At 35.0% G+C, this 22,501-nt stretch overlaps 1 protein-coding gene across 5 annotated transcripts in view; it reads left to right on the forward strand.

Annotated features, from left to right (window-relative positions):
* Positions 1–22,501, forward strand: part of ATP9B (ATPase phospholipid transporting 9B (putative)) — a 149,622-nt gene that overhangs the window by 55,062 nt on the left and 72,059 nt on the right. For all 5 annotated transcript variants that reach the window (XM_084223079.1, XM_084223080.1, XM_084223083.1 and 2 more), the window contains 3 exons: positions 6,047–6,141; positions 13,924–14,004; positions 20,357–20,432. In XM_084223079.1, the coding sequence (XP_084079205.1) occupies positions 6,047–6,141; positions 13,924–14,004; positions 20,357–20,432 (252 nt within the window). The remainder of the gene's footprint in view (positions 1–6,046; positions 6,142–13,923; positions 14,005–20,356; positions 20,433–22,501) is intronic.

The following is a 22,501-nucleotide window of genomic DNA, read 5'->3' on the forward strand; positions in this document are numbered from 1 at the left end:
TGACAATATCTGTAATGGAGTGTGGAATTCAACCCTGCATTTATGCAGAAAAAACAATACCTTTTCAAGACTGGGGTGCCTTGCTTTTATTATGCTTGTAAAATTTGCATATTCCTGTACATCTGCTATATACAACTAAATTATAGCTGCTTCCCTCTGATGCATCTTCCTTACTGTATAACATTAAAATATATGCTATGGCATATACCTATAAGTTTACTATAGTGCTTATTGACAAGTCGACTTTTTAAGCTTGCTGATAATTGGCAAAAAAATTGCAAGCAGCAATCTATTAACTTTAATGTTTTTTGCAAGAACATTACAGTTTTTAGAACTTCTGTGTTTATTAACTTCTTAAACACTATTCTTTACTGTCTACACTGATGTTTGTAACAAATACCATAGGAGGGTTGACTGGTAAGGCTCTGTGGATTTCCATGTACTTGTGAAATCTGAAAATAGAAATATTTTAAAAAGTAATTTCACTTGTAAAATGCTGATTCAATAGATGTAGTCAAAGACGAGATCTGCTCTAAGCTATTGCTCAAAGCAAGAGCAGAAATATTGAAGGATAGAAGTGTGCAACTCCTTTTATAATGTGTCATTTACTTTGTTGCTTTTTAATGCTAGTCAGAATAAGTTATTCCTTAGCAGGGTTTTTTCTCCCTGAATTGAGAATCCTCTTGTGTCTCGTCTCCTGACTTAGAACTGCTTTCTCAGACCCTTCCTCCAGGCCAAGAGTTGGGAAATGAAAATTAAGTTTGGATACAGGACAAGTTGGATAGTTTAGTTATGTCAAGAAAACTGTCTTAATTTTTCATGTTGCTACTTGTCCAGAAATAGGGCTAGTCCTGGAAAGCAGGTATTAGCATATTTTAGCTTTAGGTATTAGCATATTTTCCAACCTTCTCTTTGTTAAAGCAAAGCCAGTAGACTTCATGATCAAGAAGGAAGGGAGGAAGCTCTGTCTTTTCATCATGCCACTCTACCTAAACTTTTTGCTTGCCATTTTCAGAGTCTGATTTGCTCATAGTTTCCATCAGTTGATTAATTCATTTTGAGGTATTGGATTCAATTATGCGCTCTTGGTTTATTCAAGTGTCTTACTGCCTAACAAAGAACATTAGGTCATATTTTCATACCTGGTAGGATATTCAGTGTCTGTCTGGCTATTTAAGGGCACTATTAGGCTACTAAGAAAAATATACAACAGAACAGTCTAAAGCCATGTCTGAAATGAAAATGTCTATGGTATGCAGGAATATATGTAATTTAACATCTAGAAGATGCTACAAATAGGACGCAGTTTTGATTCTGCAGCAAACTAAATCAACTTCTCTAGGGCAGTTGAGATTTTCTTTCCCCACATATTTCAAATATTAAATCTCAATGTAAGTAGGATAACATGATTTTTTTTTTCATTACAGCTATCTATTAAAATCAGGGATGCAGTTTTACAAAGAATAAATTATTTTCATTTTGTGAAATAATTGCTTTTAGTCTGTCAATTTTGTGTTTCTTATGTTAAGTACAAGTTCTATAAAAACTACTTGTTTAACAGGTTGAATATTAAACTAATTGTTTTGAGGAGAATTTATCCATCTTTCTGCTTAACAGAAAGAACAACATTTCCAAATCAAATAAAATAGGAACAAATAATTTAATTAATACCCAGCAAATTTTCTTTTCTGACTGACTTTCTTAATAAACCCTGGAAGCTAGAATTCATTTAAGAAAATATATAACATCCCAAGTAATAGCTTGTTTTCAGAAGCTTAATTTAAAAACTGTATCTTATATTCTGAAATATGTATATTTAAAAAAATGAAAGTGTTTGATATTATCAAAAGTTTATATACATTACTATGATTTCAGGAATTTAAAGACATCCAGATATAAAGAAATTAATACATAAACTGTGATTAGCAAGTTTGGTAGTATAAAAAAAATAGATTAGGCTATCTGGTGATGATGCATACTATTAATTAAGAGAATTATGATATAAATGTGTTTTACTAGATTAATGAGCTTCCCTTTCTGTTTTGGGGAAGAATTCTTTTTTTTTTTCTCCTGCACATTTTTTTAAGGTGAAAATATTCCCAGCTTTTTCAAAGAATGACTGTATTTAGTTGGAGAGTTTTTGTACAGGGCCCTTCAGGATTCCTAGAGGCAGGTAGGTGACTGCTGCATGTGCACATGTACACCATTCCCAAAAGCATTTGGCATGTACACATCCTTAAGGTATTACCTGATTGAAGCCTTAAGTCCAGCACACACTACGTATAATTTTTCCTACTTACTCTGTATTAACAATACAGAGTTTGTTTGACAAATCCAGGCCAGGCATATCATGGCTCTAGATTAGTGCCATCATAGATAAGCTTTTTTATCTCTATTTCAAAACACCATAAAAGCTACTGAAGTAAACATTTTTCTTCAAAATTCTACTAGCACACTAATTGCCTTTAAAAGAATATTTTTATCCATAATATCTCAAAAAACATAAATAAGAAGTCTGTTAATAATTATCAATGTATCCTTATAATGTGAAGTTACATAGTTATTTCAAGTTCTTAAAATTATTGAATCCTTTGTATTGATGTGTGGTTTTTCCTTGGAAAAGGAACCTTAGGGTAAATTCTGGACAGAACTCAAATAATTGAGCTCTTGCTAAACCACCAAACAGAATGGTGAAACCAAAACAAAATTGTAGTCTCAGGACTTCCCTAAGCATTCAAGTTTCAAAGTTTCAATTGAAATGGTTTCAAAAATCAGTTTAGTTGCTACTTGGGCAGCACTTTGCCTGCACTTGCTCTATGTTGATTTCTGCCTGTCTTCAACTGATAGGCTAATCAAATATTACATACCTGCAAATTAGTTTAAATGTGTTCATGAAGTTTGCACCACTTTTGATAGATGATCACTCTGTATGGGTTCAGTGTAATTTCCTTGAATCAACCTTAAATTCTAATTCAGATAATACCAAGATTTTCACTTAATGATGGAAATAAGTCAGATGGTCACAATGTACAACTTGGTCTGCTAATTTTGAAGAACTGTGTAGTTGTGGGAAATGAGCATCTGAGTGCTGTACTGTATAAGGTAGAAGTTTTAATTTTGTGCATTCTTCTTTATAGGTAGCCTTATGAAAATTTCTCATGTTTAGTGTGTAATTAATTTTTTCTTTTTTTAGTCTTTTCTTTTGGCAAACAACTACTTTTCATTGGTAAATACTTAAAATACTTAATGGCATTTCCTTAAATGCCTCATTTTTAAAAGTATCACAAACGAAAAAAAAATTTATTCTTGTGTGCTGTAAAATAATTGTCAGGTTCAAGAGTTATTTCTGTATTCAGAAGGAATACCAACTCCTGACATGTATAGATGATTTGGGGATTTTTTTCCTGCAAGTCATATTCGGGTTAGAAATGTAAGACACTTTTCACACTGTCCTAAAGCATTCTGCTGAAGTATGTAACACAATTTTTATGACTTTTTTGTATGAGCCTTTTGGTTTTAATTTTGTGACTGGGGGAGGAGGGTGCAATGCTTCCAAGCATTTAAAAATGGAAAAAAAAAATACTTATTTTTTTCAAAAGACTTTGATTTTTAGAAGTTTTATGTACTGCTGACTCAAATACCTCTCAAAGGTAAAGTACATGTGACTTCCACATAATATACAGTGGAGAATATTTAGTTTTACAGAAATTCAAGGTTTTTGGTAGGGGTGAAGAGTTCTTTTTTTATACTTTCCAATTACATATTTAATCTTCCACATTTATAGTTTAATTAAGCCAGGTTAACTTAGAGAATAGTTAAAGTTACTTAGTCAAATCTACTGCAATATTTGAGGTGGAGGAGAGGATTGTATTGTTTCGGTTTTGCTTTTGTGATCACTATTGAAAGCTGACTTGGCAGAAAGCAGTCCCTTTTTCTGGATAAAAGGGAAACAGGCTATGAGATAAATTATTGATGAAATTAACTGCTGAAGTGAAGAGGAAATGCAGCTGGCCAATACATGTCATAGTGTGAGCTCTATTAAATGAATATATGTGCAGTCAACCATTCACAGCAGCCACACTGGTCTTGAACTGCATTGATCTATAGTATAATTCTAAATGAAATTGATGCAAGAGAGCAACCATTGACAGCGAGGGTAAAGAGAACCATGAAATGTCTTGTACAGGAAAAGTATGATGGAGAGTAGGCTCATCCATGCCATGGACAGAAAATGCAGTGATACCATGGTGTTTCTAGGTGTTCCTTCATTATAATACAATGGATGTTGCTGATTCTTCAAGAAGTGCTTTATAGTATTTTATTCTTAGAAGGAAATTCATAAAGAATTCTATTAAGAATTTAAAACTTGCTTTTCAAGAACTTCAGACACAGCTTTGCAGCTTGCATCTCTGAGCTTTGGGTGGAACTTAGCAGTGATAATGTTTTCTGAGAGCTGTCTATATTAACGTTTAAAGATTTGTTTATTTACAATGCACTTAATATAAATAGCTGTTGCATGAAAGCTTGTAAGATTCTTTGAAGTCTGTTGTGCAAAAACACTGCCTTTTAGTCAGGTACAATTTCAGGTGGCTTTTCTCTCAAGCATGTCCTTTCATGCAACTGCTCATCAAACTGCTTAATCTGCAGACTTTGATGGATAAAACATTGGGTTCTATTAGACTTCACTTACACCAGGGTCCACTTGTCCTATAAAATAATCTTTCTCTTAATTTATGTTCACTGGTAGGTACCCTTTCTTGGCATACTGCCTTGACACATTCTAGCAGACTCTCTTTTTGTCTATAATAAGACTCGAATCTGGACAAACTTTGCAGTGTTTCCTTCCACTTAATTGCTACCACATAGCTTCTAGGGGTAAAACTATTTGTTAGTTTTTATTGGATTGGTTGAAATACAGACAGAAATATGTGTGTGTTTATATAAATGCCTGTTTGTTAAAATTTATGAAAAACTTGTAAAATCTATTCTTTGCACACCCATAGCACCCAGTAACAATAGTGTATACATTTGTTTAGCTGTAGTATAAAGGAAAGTGTAATTACTACTTCAGAAATATTTACGGCTTCTCTAGCGTAGCAGTTGTGAAGAGTGTTGGTAAAGTTTTTCCACCTTTTTAAAAGGCTTCAAGCTTAATGGAATGGCAGTTAATTTTGTATTTTTAATAGATTTGCAGTGTTTGTGTGTGGTCTTTTGGAATCTTACATTAGTAATGTATGTAATACTCCAGACTTGATGATGTCCATCAAACTAGGTATGGGGGTAAGGGTAGGCTCTGCAGTGGTCTCAGTTTTCTGTTTCTTCAATCCTGGTCTTCAGTCTGTACAGCACACTGATTCTCTTCAGTGCATATCAGTGTGTATCTTGAGTTTCCCTCATATCTTAAGTACTTTGCATGTGTTGACAGGTTTCTTTAGTCTGGGACCACCAATAGTTGCAGGTGATTAAAAAATACTTCTTTTAAGTATAATACATTCAGATCCACATTGTTTTGAATGCTGTCCATGTTAAGGACTTATTTAATTTTTTTTTTCAGAGAAGCCAGGAGACAATAAGCAATGAAAGTTTGATATCATACCAACATGAATTTAAAAATCACTGTATTCTGTATTCTGTATTGAACTACACTGTAGTGTAGTATTCTGTAGTGTTGGAATTGTACAAGTGACAGAATTCCATAAAGAAATGAAATTAAATCTTTTTCAACTCAAGTTGAAGTTGTATCTCTTGATGATAGTATTTGAAAACCTGTTTAGAAACTCTGAAGGAATCTGTAAAATAGAAGTTACCTCCATTCATAAACAGACATATTGCTAATTTTATTAGAAAAAAATGGTGCAATTGTGTGATATTAAAGTATTCCTACAAGAGAGCACACAGAGAGTCCAAAATACAAATCCTTTTATATGTCGCACATTTATTTTAAAATGGTTGCAAGTGGTGATTTTTTCACTCTTTTACATGTTTTTAACCCAAACTGAATTTCTGAAATTGAAATAATAGTTCGATGTCTCTTTGTAACTTCAAGGTTCATGTTTCATTCGAACTGACCAGCTGGATGGGGAAACAGACTGGAAACTGAAGGTTGCTGTCAGTTGCACACAAAGATTGCCAGCTTTGGGGGTAAGCATTCTGTTTGCTTTTAAGTTATCTTCTGTCTGTGCATTTATATCTGTTATCCAAACAGATATTATTACAGTTATATACACATATTGTTACAATTACTGTAAGTATTTAAAAATATCTGTTACCAGAACCTTAGTTTTTACAATAAATACGACACAAATATTCCTGGGTTTGCATTGAGAAGAAACTGAGTCAGGACTGGATTTTTATCTTTCAGCCTAGTGGTTCTCATTGTTGTCCACACAGAGATTTACAATCTCCAGAAGCTAGTCGCAGTTACAGTGTTTTCAACCGAGCGTTAGACTGCAAGTGCAAATTATTCTTGTCTCAGGAACCATTGCTTTAATCACTTACATGTGAGCTTGGGAAACAATAGTCTGCTCCTGGAAGGTGAAGTGCTTTTTGTTGTCACCATTCTTTCTGATCCAACTAGGTGCAATGTGCCAGTTCTTGAAAGCGGAGCTCTCTAAAATTGGCCTGAATGTGGGTATTTTTTGAGTGCATACATGTGCTGTGTCACGAGTGGATCTAAAATCATGAAAAGGAACACAGGTTTGTGTGTGTGTATGTATATATACACATCCAAAATAGACACATACCTACAAAAGCAAATGTAAAATTGTATGTAAGTCTCCTTTACAAGAAGCTGAATTGTTTCCCTTGTACTAGGAAAGCTTTCTGTTACACCAGTGAGTGGGCTTGGTATTAGGAGACCTCCTTTGAAAACATACTCAAGTGACAAGCTCGTGGAAATTTACCTCTACAGAATTTCTGGTGTTTTTACACTAAATCTTTTAGGTGTTTTTTTAAGGGCAAATACACCTTAAGAAGACTGTTTATATTCCATCTCAATAGCAAAAGTATTCGATTATCTGCTGGATCTTAGCAGGACTTCTGCAGTTACACTTCCAAAAATAGTTGCTGACACAGTCATGCTAGTAAAAAGGAGAGGTTTTCTCCTTTGTTCATATTCTCTGACTACTGGCTTCACAACTGACAGAAGGAAGAAGTAGTTACATGCAAATGCACTTTAGAGGATTTGAGAACAAGGTTTGGAACCAAAGGTTGGTCATGCCAGACAGAGATGCCAAATCAGGCTTCAAGTCATGAGTTCTGGTGCCAGAACAGACTTTAACAAATATTCTGTAACCTGCAGTTGAATTTAGTGTTTGAATTAATGCTTCTCTTGTCATTTTTAACATTTAATCAAGGCCTTCTCTTGTTTTCTCATTAAAAGAAAATAGTATCCAAATTTGGGACACATGTATTGTGTTTGACTAAAATACAGTCAACTTTCTATCTTGCTTTAATTTTTTTCAAAATTTAATTTAGTAGTACTTCTCCAACAGTTACTCCTGTATTCAACTTAGGTGTTATGTTTTGTCTTTTTTTTTTTTCTTGGAAACATCACTGACTGCAGTTGCGGATACTCTGCAAAGCACTGCCTCTGAGTTTTATTTGTTGATTATAATTTTGATATTCTGAGCTTAAAAGTCTTGCTCTACTGAGGCTGATGAAATCTGGAGTAAGTTAATATTATGTTCTTTATTTAAAAAAAATTATCAATAGACTTGATAAATAAAGCATTAGGCATCTATGGAGATAAAGCAAAATTATGGTTATATCTGTGCAGTATGATTTGGAGAACTAAATGATTGTACTTTTTTAGCCTAGTAAATCAAAAGTGATTGAAGTTGGGATGTCTGCATTTGAATGGTGGGACATACAGCCTCATCTTCCTGCAGATGTGAAGGTTTGCATCAGGTGGTGCTTGTTTTGGGTGTGAAGAGGAGAGAAGGCAAGAAATCACCAAGAAATTATTTGTGCATCTTGGGTACAATATAGAGGAAACAATCTTGGAAACAATATTGTACAAAACTGTGCAATATAGTAACCATTAGCTGTTTCCACTTAGGGCTATTAACCTCCATCTAACTGATCTGGGCTTCTTGCAAGATCTTTATACTCACCCTCTTGAGCTGTAGGTGATAACCTGGGTCGTATTGTAAGTGTGGTTAATCAGGAGCTGCTTCCACTTAAAGCACCTTTCCTGGCTACCAGCAGCCTATGAAAGCCACAAGCAGTTGATGTGCCTCTGCTCTTTCTCACACCACTCAGTTATTGGTGATTACCAGGTGCTACACAAGGCTTTGTCTGCATAAGCTGACATTTCATCCTGACTGACACTTGGTGTAATACTTCCTGCCAACTAAATTGAAACACTTCCAAATTATTCTACTATGGGGTTTGGACAAGCCACTTACACCTGGTGGTTCTTCATTGAGCTCATTTTAAATGGCTACTCCCAGCAAGACTTAGACTATTTGCAGGGCTCATGTCATATATCTGCTTTGCTCCTAAGCCCCATCTGTCTGTGACTTACTTTGGTGGAGTGGTAGCCTAATGAACCCAAATGGGAATGGTTTTTAAAGGATTCTTATATCCATCACAAAAAATGATGCTCAGTGCCCATCACAAAATATTATTTCCATTCCTGTAGAAAAGCACATTAATAATTAGGTCTCTGCAAAGATGTTGTTACCTTTACTCAAATTACAGGAGTGTCAGTCATGTAAAGAAACTCTGTGGATAGACACAGATTAGTATGGAGGTCTAAGCAAGCTATGAATATCAAACTAAAAAAAATAGCTTTATGAAATTATTTTACTGTCAGCTTAATTTTTGTGCTTTATAAGATAGTCATAAGCTATATTTGTATGTGGGCCCTATAGAAGTCAAAATGCAGTGTCCAGAGCGATTTCATTACAGTCGCACAGTCGGTTCCCGTCCTGTACAGAATGCCAGGCGGATGGTGCAGCGGCCCGGCCCGCTGCCGTGTCCGGCGGTGCAGCCGGTGCGTGCCCGCAGCTCGGGGCTCCCGGCGTTCCGAGCCCGGCCCTGAGCGCCGCCCGCCCGGGCCGCCCCCGCCGCCTCCCGGCCCTCCCAGCTCGCTGCGGAGCTCGGCAGGGCGGCACAGTCCCCTGCCCCAAGGTGAAATCCCTACGGCCAGGTGATGAGCCGGCACCCGGCGGCTTCTCCCAGGCAGAGTCCGTGGCAACTCAGTCCCTGCAGCTCGGCCCTCCCTGCGCCTGGGCTGACCTTTCGGGCTGTTACTGCACGGATCGCATTATTCCAGCCAGCCTCTGCCCGCAGTGGCCTCAAGAGACCCATCGCACTTCCCTGCCACAGTGGCTTCTCCAAATGTTTGTGATGTACTTTCAAACCTGAGACTTACAGTTCATGCTTTCATATTGAAATATATTTTTAATAATTAAAAAATACAATTTATGCAAGTTGAACGTAAATAGACCATGAATAGTTAGCTCTTGTGTTGGATAGAATAAATTTGTCACTCATTTTGATTTCTTTAGTTGTAAAAAACATAGTCATTAAGGTTGTGAAAGACCTCTAAGGCTGTTGTAACTGGTGAACAGCCCCGCTGTGTTCACCACTAAACTGTGTACCCAAGTGCCACATCCACACGCCTTTTGAACCCTTCCAGGGATGGTGATTCCACCACTTCCCTGGACAACCAGTTCCAATGCCTGACCACCCTTTCTGAGAAGACATTTTTTCTAAGATCAAATCTAAACCTCCCCTAGAGCAACATGGGGCCATTTCCTCTGCTCCTGTTGCTTGTTACCTGGGAGAAGAATCTGACCCCCACCTCGCTACAACCTCCTTTCAGGTAGGACAGTGAGTATCTTGTTGGCATGAGCTGTCAGCCGTGTCACCAGAGCAGCACTGTAATCCTACCCACTGTGGCACCCAGGACAAACAAACCTGCAGACCTTCAGAGCTTTCCTTAAAGAACAGATGATATCACCAAGGTGATCGGTACAGATTTTGTTGTCTTTCTAAAGCACTTAATGTGATCAGAGAATTAAAATTTCAGCAAGTCCCTTAATGATGGCTGAGCAGCAAATATGGTAACACCCGGAATAGATTTCTTGCAGTTTCATAGTTATAGGTGGGACAGTTCTGGCAATACACAAGTTCTGAGGCATTCTTCTCTAGCTTGTGTGATCAGCTATATTTATTAACAGCAGTGAGGTCACTGTAATTTTCAATAAATGGTGACTTGCTGATTTATATCAGAAGATCCATACAGCAGTAAACAATACCATTTACATTTAATTAGTTTTATTGAACCAAAGGCAATTTTATTTGCAATGAACTACATGTTATGATTAAGAATGTATTTTAATGATCTTTAAGTAAGGTGAACAAATGTTGCCCTTGACCTAATAGAGGAGATTTTTCTATGTTATTGATAACTGTGGCGATTTTTAAATAGTGAAATGCAAAAGAGAGCATTTTCATTATTGTACCATCACAAAGTCATTTTCTGACTTGGAGTGTAGAAGAATGAAATGCATTCTTCTCAATTATTTTTTAAGTATGAGATAATGAAATGCCTATCAATTTTTAAGAAAAACTCATCTATTGTTATATAAGAATATTTTTTTACTTGAGATTCAAGTATTCCATGTATTTTTTTTTTAATCTAGAACTGTTACAATCCCCACCCAAATGTGGTTTTTTTTTGTCTTGAGTAAGAAAATAACTGAGATCATTTGACCTTATTACATCCTAAAAGTGATGTAATTTTAGATGTAGAATGCTGTTTCCATTGAAGGTATCAGTAAAACTATTTGGCTTCAGTGAATCAGCAGTTCAATATATTAATATGAAAAGTCTTTACTGAAGCTCAGTTTCACAAATCCCCCTTTAGTTAAATCATTAATAAAAAGTAGTTGCCTTTTCTAAAAAAAATAGAATCAAATCCTTTTTTTAAGGTAATTTCCTTTCCCCCTGCTTTTGTAGAAGGGAAAGCAATGACATAACTGAAAAAGCTAATTTTTTCTTGCCTAGTGAGCAGAAATTATATTTACATGTACTGTTGCTTACAAATTGTGATGCCTCCTTGTTAAAGTCACCCTCACGATTTCTTTCAAGACATTGAGAGGAGAAATGAAGAGCTTTCATACTGAAAAAGCAGCACTTGGTGAAAAAATATCTTTATGTTACAGTAACCTTTCCTGGTTGTTGAATGGAGTTCATAGGAAATTTGTCTTCTGTAACTGTATCATTCTTCAAGTTTTTCTTTCTTTATCTGGTATTATAAAACTACCATATTTTTTTGGCCTGAGAATAGTGTCCAGTTGGAGCTCAGAACACTTGGCTACAGCAAATAAGAATGTTTAACTCTTTTCTTTACCCTAATAATGAAAAAAATACTTCAGAAATCTACTGAGCTCAAATAATATTCTGTTATGTCTTTCTGCTACTTTTGAATGAAATGCCAATGGGATAATACCCTAGATTTCACTCAGAGCATAGTTTTTTTAGTTTTACAGGAAAACCCCATGCACTTCTGGAGCATTATGCCAGTTCTAGCTTGTAGCATTTCAGAGTAATGCCAATAATGTGCAGATCTCAATTTTTCGCAAAGATAAGTAATTCTGTTTCACAGTTGAAATTCAAAAAAGAAAAAAAAAAGAAAACACAAATTTAAGTGTTCAATCAGAAATAAAAAAGGGGAACTAAAACATAAAAAGACACCAAAGGAGTGTAGATAGGTAGACAGAAACTTTTACATTTGAGATGAAACAAAGGAGAAGATCACAGTAGAAAAAAATAGATTAGAACCAAGAAAAATATATTACTGTACAACTCCACTTTAAAAAGGTGGATATTTCTACTTTCTTTTATTTTAATTTTGCTTCCCACTAAGGCATTCTTTGAAAAGAGAGAAGTTGACGCATTTCACTAGCAGTTTTTATTGTGCATATGAGTATGTGTGTGGTATTAGTTTTCTTCTGTTATCCACTACTGAGAGACTCTCTATTTTTCTTTGCATAATAAAGCACATAATAGCTTAGATTAGCTAAATTGTAGGTGATAACAGATTGGAGAGAAGTGAATGATGAAGATATAGGACACCACATGTGTATTAGTTTCATATGAATTATTTCTCGTGAACTCGTTGAAAGTAGGTTGGAAGAACAAGGGTGCAATGAATGAACTTTGTGTGATAGACTTCAGTAAATGTCTAGTGGTTTAAGATAATGATAAGTTGTGAGATTCAGTGTTCAGATTTCATTCATGTTTTAAAAAACATATGAAAAAATAATTTTTTTGGAAGCTATGAGAGATTTCTTGTCTGCAGAATATAAACACAATTTATTATTTATAGAGTGACACATTTTTAAACTGAAGTCAAACATATTTCATAAATGTACACTAGATTTTAAGAAAGCATTCATTTTGATAAGGAAAAGCAAAAATATAGTGATATTCATTCATCTAGCCATTGTATCAGAGATAATAAAGGATATAAATATGTTGGGCTTTAAGACATTAACAGCTGGACAATTGCACTTTTAGTTAATTTTTTTACTGTTCAAATTGTGAAACATTCTTCCATTCAAAATTATGGGGAAAAATAATGGCCTACTTTTAAAAGTAGCATTTGAGCCAAGGTGTGGTTTATATGTCCATGAGAGAGGCTGTAAAATTAATTCTGCTTTGAAAGGCAGCAAATTCTAGCTAGCATGAACAGGGTATTGTAGCCATGTAATTTGGTCCCCAGAGATGGTGTTTGATTAGCCTTTGCAAGATTCATCTTGGTAGTAAGGGATGGAGATAACCCAAATAATTAGGTGCTACATAGAGTGGGAAGGTGTACAACCTTGCGTTTGATCAGAGGCTGGAATTCTTAGATTGACTGGGAGTTGGTATCAAGCATCTGCTCCTCTCCAGAGTAGAAACTGGACTGTTGTGTATTCATGCATGAATGCTCTACTCCTTTAGAAATCCCTTTGCTGTTGGTTATTATCACGTAAAAAGCACCAAAAATTTGCTTTTGTGATTGAAAAATTCCTTTCTATCACAGTTTTAACCTGTAGTATTTTTGCTGTGAAAGGTGAATGTTTTAGAACATTTATTTGATGAAATAATTGTTTTAGAACTTTAAGGTGAACCTCCCTGGGCCTCTAGGGACAACTCTTAACATCTAACAATCGTCAAATTTACTAGGGTTTTTTTTCTTTTGCTTATAGTATACCACCATCTATTTATAGAGGCTGCTACTGTACTATCTTAGGTGTTTCCTATTCTTCTAAGTTTTAGGCTAGGAACATTTGTGGATTGTTTGCTGTCATGAGTAGTGGTACCACCAAATTTTATCAGACTGGTTTTGATGTATCACTGAGTTTAAAGATTTGAGTGATCCTGTTGATGTAGTCAGGCTTTCCTGAGGCTGGTAGGGTTTTCTTGTGGGGTTTCCACTGGGGTGCTGGAGCATTCAAGAGAACTCAAATCCATTTCATTGTTGCCTTTTGTACTCAGTTGGCTTTATCCTTGTTGGAAAAATATTTTTTTCCTGTTTCATTAAAAAACCCAACCAACGAACAAATCAACCCTTCTCCCTCCCCCATTTTATTTTGAAAAGGACAAATACCTGGAAAATATTGTAAGATTACACTATTATTAATTAAAATGGGTCTGTTAAAAGAAATTAGGTAAAAATATCTAACTCATAAATGTAAAACAGTTTTGTTTTTGAGCTATCAACAGATTAAGGATATCAACTTGAAAGTGATTCCTCTATAGCAAGATGTACTGGAAAAAAACACCATGTTTCTTAGTTGGGTAAAAGTTGTGTGAGCTTAGTTTGGGGTGGGTTGGTGGGGGTCATAAACTGGAATCTTTACCAGGTCTTCAAAATAAATTATTATATTTAAGTAATAGTAAATACATTATTCTGTTTTACAGGATCTCTTTTCAATCAATGCTTATGTTTATGCTCAGAAGCCACAGCTGGATATCCACAGTTTTGAGGGTACTTTCACACGGGTAAGTGGTCCATGTAAATACATGTTCTACTTTCCTCTTTAATACCCCAGTCCTACATGTAGTGTCAAATTTATACCAGATTTTTCCTTGCTTTACAGCAGTATTTTTTCCTATGTTCCTGGCATGGCAATACTTCATATAAAAAATATCCTCTTAAACATGTATGGCAGAAAACTAATGCATAGAGAATATCTGGAAAAATCTGAATTGGAGAGTTGAATATTTGTTGATTGACATCACTTTAATCTTTTAATGTGAAACTCTTTGTGAACAGGATACTGTTTCCAGGCATCTGATGTATTGTTCATATATGTCAAAAACTGACAAGCTGAATAATAGCAGTAGCCTGAGACAATGCATCTGCTAGTTTATGTGCAATAAAAGTGTACCTTGTTTAACAGCATTTCTGCTTTACTTCCAAAGTTCAGTTTTCTCAAAATGTAAAAAAAGCTAAAAGCTACTTATGGAGGCTTTGTATTGAATCTCTTCTCCACAGATAATTATATTAAAAACAAATTATGAAAATAACAATGAAGTAAAATTGATGTCATGTTTCTGTTGTTTTCAAAAGGAGGCCTGCTAAAGTTGACCTTTTAAAGCAGTGTCCTAATAGATAGTAATTCTTTTTTTTTAATAGATTTAGAGTTTTGTAGCAGTATGTTAGCAGATATAGTGATTGTTCTGCTTGTTTCAGCCAAACTTGGTGGTGTTAGACTCATTCCTCTTGATGGTTTGTTTCTAAAATAATTTGAGAGAATTAACTGCTGGGGAGGTAAAGAGAAGGGTTTTTTTTTCCCCGTGACTCAAATTGGTAATAGATTTTGTTTTGTAATTGGAATTCCAGTTCACAATTGTAAATACACTGATGAATGAGATACTGCAGTTGCTGGCTCTCTAAGACCAATTTATACCAGTTCCATAGTCCATACTGCCTACAAAGTAAATGTCATTTGTTCACACCTTCTAAAGCAGTAAGCAACAGTGCTTACTTAAACCTTGTATTGACCAGTTGTCCAAATGAAACTTCTATTAGCAGCTGTAAATTCATATTATTCCTCTCTGGCTAAGTGTGTACTTTCCTACATATATATTGAACTCTTTAGAATCTTTTTAACAACTCTGGAAAAAGTAATTGAGATATTGGGAAATCATCTCAGTAATTTGTGTTGTGGGTTCTGTTTGTACATGTCATAAGAGCTGTGTGATTCAAATATCCCAATGTGTGTAAATAACTGTGGTGCATTTTGTGGTTTCAGGATTGCATATATTGTTTTTTTGGGTGCTTCAGTAGCAAGGATAGTTTAAACTGAACTTCTGTGTTCAGTTTAAAGCATCTGAGAGCATTGCCCTCAAATTTGGTTCACAGTGAAACTAGAGATTTTTCAAAGGTTGGGTTTTGTTAGTGGTGTACCTTCTGCATTGTGAAATGCTGTTTTAGGACACTTGTTTACTGATTTATCTTTCTGCTTTTGCTGTGAGCCCTTGCTTCTTACAATAAATCAGTTCTTGCATCTAATTTCTATTTTATGTTAAAGCAAAAAAAATTAGTGTGCTTAGTGATGCTAATGCATACATTTTTTTTACTTAAGCATTGATGTTCAAAGAATTCTTGCAAGGGTAGGTTGACAGGGTAATAGCACATTGATTTTTCTTTTTCTTTTTTCCCCCCATTATGGAGACAGAGTACTAACAATGTAAAAGACAAACTTAGATAATTTCAAAAAGTATGTGTCCATAAAACAAACCAGAAACTTGGGAGCACAGTGCTGGAGTTTTTATGAGCGTGCAAGGTCTAAGTACAAATCTATCCACAAAAAACCTGGGAGCTGACAGAAGATATATTTTGCAGAACACCTGCATAATCATGTCAGGAGGCATAAAAGCTTTGCTGTACTCTAGTGATATCTGCTAGCTTCACATGAAGCTTTTTTCCATTGTTCACCATAGATTTTGGATATGCAGTCAGTGCATGAAAGTGAGTGTGTGTCCTTGCATGATCATTTCTGGCCCTTGAATAATGGCATAAATTAATTCCTCTCCTCCTTTCACATTTACTAGACAGACTATCAAAAACAATAGATGAGCTAAATAAGTGTTTTGTGGAAATTTATGAGATAGTTTTATTTGTTCTGAGAGCATCATCTATGTCTTTGCTGAGCTTATTATTAAATAGTGGTGTGCAGAACAAGGATGTAAACAGATATAACTATTAGAGTTTCTCTTCTGTCTGATGCTCCTCTGTAGGCTTGATAAATGAGGGAGCAATTTTATTTAATGCTGAAAATCTGTAAAAAGACAATAAAAGGTAACCATACTTCTTAACCCAACTTTTACCAGTTAGAGTCTAAAGAGTATTCTAGAGCATTAGGTCAGTGTGCATAGGCATAGCCAGTATTAAACTTTTGCTTACTTCTGTATAGCATGATGGAGAGTGTCTCTTGCTTTTAACCTTGGCTATTTTTTGTTCAAATTTGGGGGTTACTTTCACTATTCCCTTAAGAATATTTTCCTTTTATTTCTTCTATATTGCAGCTCTGTTCTGTTCCCATATTCTCTTCATTTACTTTGGAAATATATATTAATTTTTTTTAGATTCTAATAGCAATCTTAGAAAACAAATGCCATTGAGTTTGGTTCAACTACTTCAATAATCTTTTTCTTTTCATATGGTACAGAACTATATTGTATAATATATATAATTTTTTACAACATAGCATCTTGTTTGATGCTTAAAATCAACCTACCCTGATGTCAAACCTGGTGCGTGTAGCTTTATTCATTTATGAGTAGAATCTCTGGCCTGACGCTAATTATACAGATGTTTTCTTGGATATGCCTTGCATTTTAGTAGAGAGAACACTAAGTCACTTTTTTCATTGATGTTTCTTAAAGAATTACCTGTTTTAAAGCAATGGTTGTGTTCTCTTCAATCTGGCTTACTTTTATGTTGCCACTGAAAAGAATGGCATTCTGTTTTGCAAATCCTTTTGACTCCCCTTCCTTTATGCCAGCAGTAACAACTGTACAGATAACTTGATTAGGGAGCTAATGTGTATGGAATCTAATCTGAACCTGTCCAAAACACATGCCAGTCAAAGGAACATAGCCAGAAAAATTAATTGTGGGGTTGTGTTGGGGAAGGAATCTCTTCCAGCGATTCAAGTAAATTAATGTGTATTCCACTTTCCTACAAAAGTTGATGGGGGTCGTTGTACTGCATCCTGTCATGCAGGAATAGAGATAGAAAAGGTTAAATAGAAGTGGTACACTGGTTCACTCAAGGATTAGGGATTTTGTCTCAAAGACCTCTCTTGTTATTTACAAAAACTTCTAAAAAATTATAGCTATGAAATTTTTAAAATGACTCCTTGAAATTTTTCATGATCCTTGGTCAGTTGTATTATGAATTCATGAAAGGACTGAAAATGGATTGTATGCAGTTTTTTATTTCCCGATCATATTTCCTTTCTCTCTGCACATGCATGAGCTGCAGACTAATTTCTGAAAAGAAGCTACAGACAATTTAAACCTCTATGATCAATGCTGCTCACAGATTAAAAAACTGAGCCTGAATATGAAGCTTGAATATAATACTGGACTCCACTATTCTGGTAATGAACTTAATTCAGAACTCAAAGACCAAGAAACATACAGCTGCCAAATGAAATTCAACCCAGCAGACCTTAAGTGGAAACTTTGTCAGCTGGACAAAGAAGCCCTTGTATGTCAAATTTCTGCTATGAGACTGAGTGATGGATTTCATTAAACCCAAAACATACATTGTTCTGTTCGTGTCAGAAAATTTGCAGAAGTATCTCCTCAACACAGGTCTGGTCTCACTCAGGAATTGTAGTTCTTGTCCTTTCCTGCTTCATCTGTCCCTACTATCTCAAATAAAAATAGTGTGAAACAGCTAAACTCATAACCCTTAAATGCACCTTGTATTTTTCATTTGAGTAACTTAGGACAAAAGAAAAATAAGGGTAAGTCATCATCTGATTGGGCGCAGAAGGTGTGATATTTTGGAAATGGAATGAACTGTAGAAAGCTGAAAATGTTAGGTGAGGGCATAATGACATGAAAGTATCATAATGAAATAAGCAGAAGATAAGGGTTTGACAGACCCTTTTGTGGGTGAGCTTGAGTGGAAAGAGATAGAGCTCATTTGATGTTTTCCTGTTTTGAATGACCTAAAAGAAGGTATTTCACTAAATCTTGTAGCAGTGTTAGACATTGAACAAGTGACTTTTTCCTGACCCTGTTGTCAGCTCTCCATAATCATTGCAGGGCTTTTGATTTCTTCTTGTAATATGGAATAGTTTCACAATTCAGTCTTACAATCTGCTAACTGTAGAATAAGGGAAAACAAAGGATTTACCTGGCTTAGTATCCTGTTCTTGACAAGAGCCAGAAGCAGAGTGCTGGGAAGCAGAATACGCAGAGTGCTGGGAAGCAGAATACAACTACAGGAAGGACACAGTAGTTCCTCCTCAAAAGAGCCACCTGTTGCTTAACACAAGATGTGGGAAATTTCCTGAACTAGAGCTGGTTTTTGTAAATAACTTGCAATTAATTTTCCTTCTCTAAACTTACCCAGTTCACCCTTGAACATATGTATCCTTTTAATATTGAAATTGGAGGAAGTTACACAGGCTAAGTATATATTTAAGAATTATTGCCTGTTGTTTCAATTTTGTTGACTTTATTTATGACTTCTTTCTTCTTTGGTAAAAATAAGCAGTACCTATCCTCCCTTTTTAGGTGCTTGTTTCATAGATGTCTGTCATATTTCCATTTCTATTTTTATTAGAAGTTAGGGTTATTTAGTCATATCTAGTACAGAAGCTATGTTGACCTCCCTTATTGCTCTGTTTGAACATTTTCCAGTTATTTTTGCTTTCTGTTTGGAATAAACACAAGAAATAATCACAGAACCCAAATAATTTGGGAACAATTGTAAATCAAACCAGGAATCTAAGCATTAAGATGTAGGAGTATAGCAAATAATTCTTGCAGTACTAATTCCTGAGGTAAGAATGAAAAAATAATTCTCCTCTTTCTTAATTTAAGGCTAATCTTATAGAACATCAATGATTTTTCACAGAATATTCTGAATTGTAAGGGACCCACAATGATCATCAGTCCAAATCTTAGTGAGTGACTCATAATGGGGATTGAAGCCATAAACTTGGCATAATTAGCACCATGCCCTAACCAACTGAATTAATCCCAGGATCATCAGAATATAAATCTTGATTCAAAATTGGTGGTTTTCTTCTTAGGGCTAATTCCATATCTCCCTCTCTTCCCCTCTGTTTTTGACAGAATGGTTCTCCATGCCTTTTAAATAACAATTTTTCCTCACTTAAGAGGGTAAGAACTGTAGTTTCCTTGCTATATTGGGATCTCTTGATCTATGCACAAAAAGTTATGTTTTTAATTGGAGATTTTTCTTTTTTTAGAAGCAGAAATTTCTGTGCAGCTCATCCTGTGCTTGGTGGTTGTTTCAAAAGAGAGGTGAAAAATGGGCATAGGTTTTGATTATTGACAATATATAGAATTTATTGTGTACTTTGATGAATAAGTCATCTCCCCTTTCTTGCAAAATGTTTAGCGACAATCTGTAATTTGATCAAATACACTTGATTATCCTACTTCCTAAAGTTTCCTTTAGTAGTAAACAGCACATTTCACAGCTGCTAATGAGCAACAAATCTGTACATGCTCCAAATTGATTATGAGAGATTGTCTGTTTGCAATCTGCAGATCATTATTGCTTGGGAGGAGAGAGGGGAGAAAAACAGGGGATGTTTAAAGTGATCATGGAAGCAGTTTTCTATTAGAAGTGTTTTCCCAAGGAGTATATCTTTTGTAAGCATGTGGTAAGATAATACAAGCCTGCATTTCATTTCAAAAGTTGCAATATCTTTCCCTGAAGTTTATATGATGTTGATCAGGTGCAAAATGATGATGACCATAGCTTACTGTATGAATTATACATGATTTAAATACAGAACAGGGTGTTAATTTTGGGAATTAGTGTTCATAACTCACTTTAACCGCATGCTGCAACATACTGTTCTGCAGTTTGATACATCTGAGGAAAAGGATGTGTTACTTTTAAAATACTTTTGACTAGTTCTTTTGGAATGTTTGGATAGAAGTAATATGAACTTCAAACATTATTTCACTTTTTAGACAGTGTTTTGCATCTGTGTATGTGCAATGAATGTTATTATACAGTGATTGATACAAAGATGCAAACATCCTGTGTCAGTTATTCAGATGGTATGACATGGTTCTTAACTTCTTGTAATGGTGATTCACTTATTAGCTGTTCTTATTTTTACAGGAAGACAGTGATCCTGCAGTTCATGAAAGCCTAAGCATAGAAAATACATTATGGGCAAGCACTGTTGTTGCTTCAGGTAAGTGCTGCAATACAAAGCTGCTAATGTATCTAAATACTTCCAAGGAAATGCATCCTTATTTTTCAAAAGCCATTAATATTTCACATTGTAAAATACTTTTATCTTCCAGGCTATTAAACTGTCACTTTTCTGCCTTCCCATTGGTTTTATCATGCTGCTCAAAATATTTTCATACATTTTTAATCTTCCTTAATAGCTCTGGGGGTTTTTTTAACTTAAATTTTGATCTTTCAGTATTACAGTCCCTTGTAGCCCACTGACGTCACTGACCTTTTTGATTTCATTAAAACTTTAGGTTGTAAGGTGCTCTGTTCAGTCACAGTGGATGCTTTTCCCTGCTGAAAAGCAAGGGTGGTTTTGCATTTTTTAGGACTTTTTCTTCTATCTATACTCTGTGATTAGTATTTTCTGTTAGGCAAAGCCTTAATCAGAAAGAGTAGGTAAGTTTCAAATTAGGTAATTTTAAAATACTGGGATCTAAATATTATTACTGTTTCATGTATGTCCCAGATATTGTAAATGAGTCCACATTAATACCTAGATGCTCTATTCAGACTTTAGGCCATTTTAGCTTTTTGGTTTTTAGAGCAGAAATTTATTTTCTTTCATTTTTGCTCTATGTAAGTCAAAAGGGCTGTGTTATTCTTCTGCATGAAGACTGAGAATAAGGAATTGAGAGAGCATGATTTCTGAAGAGAACTAGAATTTTAGATGGGGAATTGGAACAACTGGGAACAGCCAAGAAATGGAAAGAAAGTAAAAGAGCCTCCAGCAAAATTGTAAAGTTAGTCCATACCATGAAGAACTTCTTGCATCAGTGAGGAGCCTGCTGGAAGGATGTGGGGAAGAGATGAATTCTGAGGAGGTAGCAAAGAAGTCTGTGACTGAGCACTCCTTTCCTGAGTGCTGAAAAATGGTCATGTTCTTTGATTCTTAGTGTTTGGTTTGATTGCACTGGAAAATTATTCTCTCTAAAACTGTTTGGTCAAATGGATGATGCCTAAATTTGTCATCAGGTTTTTAACTTAGGTAGCCAAGATCTTTAACTTTGTATAAAAAGATGCTTCTCATGAATTATAAATTTCAATACGGTATAAACTTGGTTTGAGTTTCCTTTTCCTCAAATCTATGTGTGGAAGAAACCTGCAAAGAAAGAGTATGCAGTTGCAAATTCTTTAATTCTGAATCAGTACATTTGAATTTTAATTGAAAGCTGTTCATGTTTTCATTTCCATGGTAGATGATTTTGTTTAGAAGTTTAGCTATTGACTGATTGCTCTTGATCTGCTATCTAAAATTGGCATCCATGTTAATGGAAACAGTTCTCCTTAAAATTTATACCTTAGGGTAAGTTTGAGTTTTTTACTTCTGAGGGGTCTTGTTTAATTATTTATGAAGGACTTTAGCTCATTATTAATGATGGCAGTGGAAAAACATAGGAAAAGATTATTCTCTTGTTGGGACATAGTGTTTAATAGTGGAATAAGACTTTAAGGCAGACTAAGGGCAAACTCACTGAACAATACAAAGTAAAAAATATTGAATGGCTCTTCAAGACTGCAACCCTTTCTGAAGGGAAAAATAATGTGATCAAGAAATTAAAAATTGTGCTGTGGTGTGCATACAGAAGTTACCTTGAATTTAGGTACCAGACAAAAAAATAATTTCCTTCAGTAACTATCTTGTGGCATTAATTATATCTAACCTTTGGCGTATCATTCATTTTGCTTACCTCATTTCATGTATTAACTGCAATTTAATACCACGGTAATGTGCTTCTCTCATGTAAGTACTCATTGTCCTGTAGGGCAAAAATCCAGATCTTAAGAATTACTCAGGAACTGTATGGATGTAATTTTAGCATTTGATAGGATTAGCCCTTCAGCTAAAACTAGGAAATTATTTCCTTCAGTCTGTTGCTTATCTAATAAGACATTTATAAGATCTTAGAGGTACACTGTGCATATAATCATGAGAAAGACCATAAGGTAAAACATCTAGCAAATTGTTAAAATTAAAATGTTCTAGATCTGGTTAATAACTGATGCATCATTCTGTTGTTTCCA

This window comes from Fringilla coelebs, assembly GCF_963513975.1.
Source record: "Fringilla coelebs genome assembly, chromosome: 1".
Lineage (NCBI taxonomy): Eukaryota > Metazoa > Chordata > Aves > Passeriformes > Fringillidae > Fringilla > Fringilla coelebs.